The sequence below is a fragment of the Artemia sp. Qi Xiang Cuo genome, chromosome 20 (genome assembly GCF_049724085.1).
Source record: "Artemia sp. Qi Xiang Cuo chromosome 20, ASM4972408v1, whole genome shotgun sequence".
Lineage (NCBI taxonomy): Eukaryota > Metazoa > Arthropoda > Branchiopoda > Anostraca > Artemiidae > Artemia > Artemia sp. Qi Xiang Cuo.
This window is the reverse complement of record NC_142813.1, coordinates 2,523,992-2,533,229: the sequence shown is the minus strand read 5'-3', so window position 1 is coordinate 2,533,229 and position 9,238 is coordinate 2,523,992. Positions and strand designations below refer to the sequence as shown.

General features: G+C 36.4%; 1 protein-coding gene across 1 annotated transcript; it reads left to right on the top strand.

The window, feature by feature from the left end:
- The first annotated feature begins 6,330 nt into the window (after positions 1 to 6,330).
- On the top strand, positions 6,331 to 6,882 carry LOC148939763 (uncharacterized). Its single transcript, XM_089106429.1, has one exon. The coding sequence runs from the start codon at positions 6,331 to 6,333 to the stop codon at positions 6,880 to 6,882; it is 552 nt and encodes a 183-aa protein (XP_088962555.1).
- The last annotated feature ends 2,356 nt before the right edge of the window (positions 6,883 to 9,238 follow it).

The window sequence follows — 9,238 nt, the reverse complement described above, 5'->3', positions numbered from 1 at the left end:
AGTAAAGAAAAAATCACATGGAATAAAACAACAGAGTCTCTCAAACCCCGTAAAGCTATTTTAAAAGGTATAAAAATTATTTATTTAACAGAAATCCTCGCTTTTTGAATGAAAACCAAGTAAAGAAAAAATCACACGGAATAAAACAACAGAGTCCCTCAAACCCCGTAAAGCTATTTTAAAAAGGTATAAGAATTATTTATTTAACAGAAATCCTCGCTTTTTGAATGACTATCAAGTAAAGAAAAAATCACATGGAATAAAACAACGGAGTCCCTCAAACCCCGTAAAGCTATTTTAAAAGGTATAGGAATTATTTATATAACATAAATACTCGCTTTTTGACTGGCTAATAATTAAAGAATAAATCACATGTAATGAAACATCTGAGTCCCTCTAACCTTGTAAAGCTATTTTAAAAGGTATGAGAAATATTTATTTAACATAAATCATTTCTTTTTTAAGTAACAACAAGTAAAGAAAAAATAAAACAGAAAACAAAAACGTAGTCACACAAACCCCGTACGGCTATTTTAAAAGGTATAAGAATTATTTATTTAACAGAAATCCTCGCTTTTTGAATGACCATCAAGTAAAGAAAAAATCACATGGAATAAAACAACTGAGTTCCCTCAAACCCCTTAAAGCTATTTTAAAAGGTATAAGAATTATTTATTTAACAGAAATCCTCGCTTTTTGAATGATCATCAAGTAAAAAAAAATCACATGGAATAAAACAGCAGAGTCCCTCAAATTTTTTAATAACAAAAAAAAACCTGTCTGCTTTTCAAAATGTTCGTATTTTGGAACTGTCAGTTAACACTAAGAAGTGAATTGGGTAATCCTCTGGCAATAACAAAAGGCTTAGCAGTGATTACGTGTCATTTTCGACCCATTGCTGGCGACAATTCAATCAGAGCAGAGTTGTGTAAATGGAATTTCTTTTTGCAAATTGAGTTAGCTTAATGCAAATGAGATATAATTTTGATATTTCTAATAGTGTATGCGATACTGGGGCGAGATCTCAGATACCTTTAAGCTACAGGCTATTAACCGGATTCCATATGTACCCACAGTATTTCCATACACCTATTAGCCCAGAAACCTGTCTGGTTGGCCCAGAAATCTGAATTCCTAGCTCTGAATCTCTTTGAAAAGGTGTAGAGCTTCTATAGAATAACGTTGAAATTGCTATACCTCCGAGCAAATCCAGAAGGCCATGTGAGGGAGCTCTGAATCTCTTTGAAAAGGTACAATGCCCTGTAGAAGTATTACCTATATGCATGGGGATAGTCACTCTCTTTGAAAAGGTGTAGAGCTTCTATAAAATAGCGTTGAAATTCCTATATGTCTCCGCAAATAACATGGTGATTGCTATATGTCTACGCAAAGTATAACCTAGATTACTACTAAGAACTATGAGATATCCATTTTCTTTTTAAATATTTCAAAGATCATACAACGAAAACTCTGTGGTCGACACGATCCCTCGAGGCCCAGGGACAGGCATTGTAAGTTTTGCCCGGGGGGTACATATGGTTTTTCTGGATGAGAAGCTGGGATAAACTTCAGAGAGGGCTCATTTGATTGGAAACTGAAAGTTTTTGTTCAATTTTTAAGAGTCAAATGAGATCTGAGGGAAACTAGCCACATCCCCCCACGCCCCTTTTATCCCAAATAAATCCGATAAAATTAACGTATAAACTTCAGAGAGATACATTTGATTGGAAATTAAAGTTCTAGTTCACTTTTTAAGAGTCAAGAGAGACATTTTTCCCTAAGCCCATCCAATAAAATTTAAGATAGCTATTTTGTTAAAAATACTTCAAAGGTCAGAGAATAAAATCTGCTTTGTCGAAGCAACTCCCCAGGGCCCGTGGATAGGCGTCGTAAGTATTGCCCTGGGGGCATATATGGTTGTTTTGGAAGGGATGCTCGTATGAACTTTGGAGAGGGCTTATTTGGTTGGAAATTGAAAGTGGAAATTGAAATGGCTATTGCCCTTTTTAATAGTCGAAAGTGATTGGAAGGCAACTAACACCCCTTCCACGTCCACCACTTCTCCAAAAATATCCAATCAAAATTTTGAGATAGCCATTATTTTCCACGCGTTTTAAAGTTCAGGAAATCATACCTTTAAGCAGGACACTTCCCCCACAGTCTTCAGGGCAAGGGTTATAAGTTATGTCCTGGGGGCATATAAGGTTTTTATTGAAAGCTTTGTTGTAGAAACTTGAAAAAGGACTCATTCGATTGGAAATTCAACGGGCTAGTGCCCTTTTTATTAGTCAAAAGTGATTTGAGGGCAACTAACCCCCCTCTCACGCCCACCTTTCCCCCAAACACATCCAATCAAAATTTTTAGATAGCCTTTTCATTCAACGTAGTTGAAAGTTTTGGAAATTAGGTCTTTAAGTATGACATCCCCCCACAGCCCTCCTGGCAAGGATTTTCAGTTATGCCCTGGGGGCATATAAGGTTTTTATTGAAAGCGTTGTCGTAAGAACTTCAAAAGGGCTCATTCAATTGAAAATTAAAAGGGCTAGTGCCTTTTTTAATAGTTGAAAGTGATTGGAGAGCGAATAACGCTCCTCTGACGCCCGTTATTTTCCCAAACACATCCTATCAAAATTTTGAGATATCCATTTTGTTCAAAGTAGTGGAGTAGAGTGGAAAGTGATTAACCCCCCTCTCACACTCATTTTTTCGCCAAAAACATTCAATCGAAGTCTACAGATAGCCATTTTGTTCAATGTAGTTGAAATTTCTTGAAATTATGTATTTAAGGATGACGAACCCGCCAGAGCCCCCAGGGCAAAGGTTGTAAGTTATAGATAGAGTTGTCATAAAACTTCAAAAGGGGCTCATTCAATTGGAAATTGAGATATCTAGTGCTCTTTTTACTAGTTGAAAGTGATTGGAGGGTAACTAACCCCCCTCTCACGCCCACAATTCCTCCAAACACATCCAATCAAAATTTTCAGATAGCTATTTTGTTCAACGTAGTAGAAATCACGTCTATGAGAATGACAACCCCCAGCCCTCAGGGCAAGGGTTGTAAGTTATGGCCTAGGGGCATATAAGTTTCAAAACCCCTATGCCTTCCCAAGGCAAAAACAAAATTTGTACTTTACTGAAAAAATACAAATGATTGAAATGATTGAAAAATACAATTCATTTGTTAAAGTTACAAAAGCCAAAACATATTATATTTTTCCAGTAAAGTGCAAATTATGTTCTGGCCTTGGGAAGGCATAGGAGTTTTGAGCCCAACTTATGATAAATTCTGCTCGTTTTGAGTTTGACTCGGTTATTTATTGTAATTTCTGTTCGTTTTGGGTTTCATTTTTTATCGATGCTGATTTGTAGTAGTTTCACGCTTGGTAGATTATTTGATTTTATTTTTGCTCAGTTTTTGTTTAATGGTGTTCTTTATTTTTCTTTGAAAAACATATTTTGTGGAAAAATTGTTTTTAATTAACTACTATTAAAAGGAAAGTATACGACCTAAAGTCCAATTTTATCGTCTTGTAATAATTAAATAGAAAAGTTTTTTCTATTGAAAGTAAGGAGCAACAACAAAACGACCAGAAATTATTACGTATATGAGGGGGGGGTCGCCACCTCGTCAATACCTCGCACTTTACGCTAAAGTTTGAATTTTGTCCTGAATCACAAAGGCCGTTTAATTAGTTTAAAAAGCTCTCTTAAAAGTAATAAAAAAATTAGCCTAGAGAGCAAGGTATTGACGAGGGAGCGATCCCCCTAATGTACGAAATAATTCCTATTCGTTTTAAGCTTTAATGTTACTCCTTACTTTCAGTTGAAAAAAACTTGTTTTTTAATTTAATTTCTGATCTTTTTTAAATAATACTGGAAAATCTGGGTCCTTCTCCGTGCAAAATTCCCGTTTCAGATGAAAAATTACTCCAAGGAACAACCCTCCCACGTACCCCCCTCCCCTCTACCAGAGAAATCCCACCTGAAAACATTTGTATACTTCCCAATAACCAATACTGTATGTAAACAATGGGCAAAGTTCATAACTTGCAGCCCTTCCCCCGGGGACTGTGGGGGATTAAGTCATCCTAAAAAACATAGTTATTAGGTTTCTTGACTGTGCTGAAGAAAAAATGGCTATCTCAAAATTTTGATCGGGCGACTTTGGGGAAAAAATGAACGTGGAAGGGGGGTTAGCTGCCCTTCATTATTTTTGGTCACTTAAAAGCGGCTTTAGAATTTTTGAGTCCCGATTAAATGAACCCTCTCCCGATGTTTTACGATCTCTGGTTCGACATGATCACCCCTGGGGAAAAAAAACAAACAAATAAACACGCATCCGCGATCTTTTTTTCTGACAAAAAATGTAAAATCCCACATTTTTGTACATAGGAGCTTGAAACCTCTACAGTAGAGTTCACTGGTATGCTGAATTTGATGGTGTGATTCTCATTAAGATCACTTACTATTTTGGGGGTGTTTCCTACTTTTTTAAAAATTGTGCAAATTTTCTTAGGCTCGTAATTTTTCATGAGAATCATTAAACTTTATAAATTTTACACATTTTGAATAAACATGTGATTCTGTTGATGTATCTATTATAATCAAATTTGTTTGGTTACTTTTGAGTCACATCGCTTCTTAATCACAGCTCGTTACCAAGAACTGTTTTATAGCAGTTTATTAATGATGTACTCAAATTTGCAAGTCAAAAACACTTTTATTCAGGTTACATTCAAAAAAGGCCAAAGATATACGAATATACGGGCCTATGAGCCTTTTTAAATATTTTTACGCAGCAATATTGAAAATATAAGTTTTATTAGCTCACTTTTATTTGTGTCGAATAGCTGCATGTTCATAATATGTTTGATAAACAATTTTTTTTTTTTTTTTTTTTTTTTTTTTTAATTATACCCTCCTCCAATGGGAAAAAGCTTGTTACTTGTTAGGAGGTCCTGTATCGAATAAGCAAATGGACTTTTCTATCATGGTGCTCAACAAAAAATAAGTTGATATCAGTACTAAATTTAGCAAAAAATCAATTGAGTAAATTTGAGTGATTTTTTATTGATTGAAAAAATAGCGAAAATTAAAAGAAATTAAAAAGGGGGGAGAATTAAGAAATAACTGGAAAGTATGATACTGAGCTAAAGTTTATTGTTTATACAATGCGTTAATCAGCAACTATGGAACTTGGCTAAAATTGCTTTCCCTGTCCTCCCCTGGGTCATTGACCCCAAATTAGTTCCATTTGTAAGGGAATTTTCTACATCTAAAGACTTTGCGTTTGCTTCCTGGTTTGTAATATTTTGATTTGTTGATTTGATTGTTAATGCAATGACACTGTCGAAGACCTAAATGAATAATTAAATCATTAAAAGAGCGATACATGACATCCAGTCCCGATAAGGGCTTAGTTGAAATCGTAGAAACAAGGCTGAATGAAACAAGGCAATAGAACCATAGGACATACAATTTGTCAGATTATAACGACTCTTCATTTATTACCTTGACCCCGTGAAAGGGCTTGTTTTCCCTTAGTATCTCTTTGCTGCTGGATATTTGTTAATACTTAAACATATCCAACACAATTTCTACTGCTGCTACAGACAAGTTACGCCAAGACTATGCCACCCAATGCCAACATAGCTCCGCACGTCCCACCTTCATTCCAAGCTATTCAAACGATTCAATAAACCTATTCAATATAGATGTTCAATAATCTATTTAATGCTTCAATGCACCCGATCGAATTGGAGGTATCAATTATTTTGCAGGTGACTAGGTAAAAGCTACTATATTTTTATTACCTCAAATACTCTAAATATTTTAAAATTAAAATTGTAGATCTTGGACGGTACTAACGTAAAAAATTAGTCCTTGAATACTTGTAAGGGTTTAAATGTTTAAAATACACAAAAGGCTCAATGAATAGAGGCTCATTGGAACATATTCTTTTCAATGAATCGGTGGCAAAAATGTATATAAGTTTTAGGGTTGTGGTAATATTTTTTCAAATTCTAGGGGGGGGGGGCAAATTTGTTGTATTCCGTTTTTTAAATGAAAATACAAAAAAAATTCAACGACATTTTCCGAGAATATATTTTAAAAATCTAGGGCTAATATGTTCTCACACCCCGTTCCCCTTTCAATTGAAGCTACTCCTAACAATATAATCTAGTTAAACCATTGAAACACTCGCAGCCAATCATAGCGGCGAATTGATACCCACCGCGTCCAGAAATACCCCACTCTGGCTGAGAGCTATCAGGTGGAAATATCCAACAGATTTGAGGTCCTTCAGGAGTGCTATAACAGTGAAGGGGCATGGAAGTTCTTCAAAGAGACTGCCTGAAAGCAGCGAATGAAGAAACCATATACGATCAGTCTCAATGTGTTGGTCTCTGGGCAAAACACGTTAATAAGCTGCTAAACTCAGATCCGCCCGATTCCATTGACCCAGAGCTTGTTGCCGTTGATGCAGAAACTGCTCCTACCCCCGACAGTGCCAAATTTTCTCCTGAGGAGATTAAATCGTCCATGAGGAAACTGAAAAACAATAAAGCAGCTGACACCTGTGGCATTGTTTCAGAGCTACTTACTACGGGCGGCCCTGCAATAATAATTTGGCTGCAGATGGTGTGCAGCGTAGCATGGTACACTGAAGTTATAGCGCCAGACTGGAAGAAAGGAATCATCGTGCCAGTGTTTAAGTGCAAGGGCAGCAAGACGGGTTGCAGCAACTATGGTGGAATTACCCTACTCTCTGTTCTTGGAAGACCGTTTTGCAATGCTCCTGCTGAAACATGCAATAAGTTTCTTACATGCCTTGCGCCGCCCCAAACAAGCCGGATACATGCCAGGAAGAGCGACAACTGAAAAGATTCATACGGTCAGACAGATCGCTGAGAAGACACTGGAATTCAACAAAAAAGCTTATATAGCTTTCATTGACTTTCGTTCTGCCTTTGAGACAGTTGACAGACAGTCCCTTTGGCTAATCCTGGAAGCTGCGGGCCTACCAACAAAGATAGTCAGCCTCTTTAAAGAACTCTTTCAACGGCAACTGGTGTTGCCAGAATGAAGCAGTGTAAGAAAAAAACGGATCAGAAACGAGTTTCTCGCCCTCATCAATCGCAGACAAGACACCCGCCTCCACAGGGACATGATAACATATGGGCAATTAAACAAAGTACGTAACACCATGATGCACAAAGACCACAATACCTTTATGGACGGGAAGGTATTCAACCTCCAAAAGGCAGCAAAAAATACACATGATACATAAACAAGATGCTTCGTGAACTTCCAACACGACGCATCTCCAAAAAATCAGCAGTGATTCACGACCTATCACAGTGCCTCCACCAGTGAGAAGATAACTAGAAACTACTATACTTAGAACCACCATACCAAATCGATGACCAGCTTACTGCTGATGCAGCCAATGCTATACCTGCTCCCAATGGGACTGAATTCATGGCAGAAAAAATTAAAGCTACAACCGAAAATTTGAACATCAACAAAGTGCATAATAGGTGGCCTGACATTAGAAGTTCTAAAGAATGGCGGTCCATCCTGTATCCTCTGGCTACAAATACTTTTCAATACTTTGTGGCACTCTGAAATGATCCAATCAGACTTGAAGACGTCTACAAGTCAACAGCATACAATAAAAACAGTCTAAAGTCTCCAATCTACAAGAGAAAAGGAAACAAATCAGAATGTAGTAACTATCGTGACATAGCTGTGTTATCAGTACCTGGCAAACTCTTCACAATGCTACTCCTCATCCAAGTAGCAATGTACCTTTATCCCCTCCATTGCCCCCAACAGGCTGGGTTGATGCCAGGTCGGCTTGCATAATTAGACAGCTGATAGAACAATTTCGTTCTTGCCACTTCAAAATGCTGTACAACGGAATATGAAATAAAAGGAACAAACTTCACTTTCAAATATGAAATCATAACAGTTTCTAATAAAATGAAAAACCAAAAATTTACCATTCATCCACCGAGCTTACGACATACTGACACTCGATTTTAGTCAATAAAAAAGCGTAAAGCAAAAATTTTAGTGCTATATTTCCATTCTAACCTTCCATAGAAAAAGGAATAGTGATGTCCTTTTACTACGCTAGAAGTAACCAAGAAAAATGAGCTATTGTTGCTTAATTTTGGGCTTTTTGGCTCATGCAAGGTATACAAACAACCAGTTTTCGTTAGGAAAGACCAGTTAGGAAAGATTTTTTGGAATTTTTAGCTTTTATTTTTTACTATATTTTGTTTGCGTGTGTGTGTGTTTATCCGAATGATTGATGCATGAGCAGGTACAAATAGAAGATAGAAGATCGATTTTTGGAATGGCTTTTGTGTTTTTAAGGATTTTTTTTTAGAAGAAAATACTCAAAAAAAAGTTTTAAAACTGGAAAAAAAACAAAAGCGCCTGGAAAAATCGATCTTTTATTTTCTTTTTGATGCCTAGTCATGCATCAATCAATCGGAAAAACACATATTTCTGGAGGAGAGTGCCCCGGCAGCTTTACCATGAACAGCTATCTTATGAGTGTAGAAAGAAGTATTTAATAGTTTTAAAGTTTCAGGTTCAGCTCACTTCAGACCTATTGTTGCTAACCTTTTTTGATCACCTGAGTTTATTCACAACAATGCAAATTCAAGCTTACACTTGAATACCTCTCTGGATCGTTTAATCATTCATATTTCTTCACTAGACCACAAATGACTTGTTTCTTTTCTTTCTTTGCTCTCTTATTTTCGTTTTCTTCTTCTGTTATCCAGACGTTTAAACCTTTTGTCGCTAAATAGCAGCGCAAAAGTTCGCAAACCTTTATCCGCTAGACAATACCGTAAACGAAAGCACCCAGTAAAATAAAAAAAAATAAAACAGTAAAAAAAAACAGAAACGGAAAAAAACTGCTTAAGAAAAATATTACGGAACAGAAGCAGGCCCGAAAAAAACGGATGACCTGTTTCTGTTTTCTGATCTGTTTTTTTTTTTTTTTTTTTTTTTTTTTTTTTTTTTTTAAGTTAGACAAAAACAGATACAGAAGCAAAACAGAAACAGCGCCGATGCTTACTCCCTATCCTCGCGATGCGGAGTTACTAGTTCAGCGTCCGTGGTGTAGAATAGAAATGAGAGGTATCAGAAGCTGATAATTGGTGAAAATACCCTTGATATTCTCCTTGATGATTTTGTATTTATTTCAGTGTAAGAT

Bases quoted from the DNA above. Each gene is read 5' to 3' on its own strand.
- LOC148939763 (XM_089106429.1), top strand. From the start codon at position 6,331: ATGGAAGTTCTTCAAAGAGACTGCCTGAAAGCAGCGAATGAAGAAACC.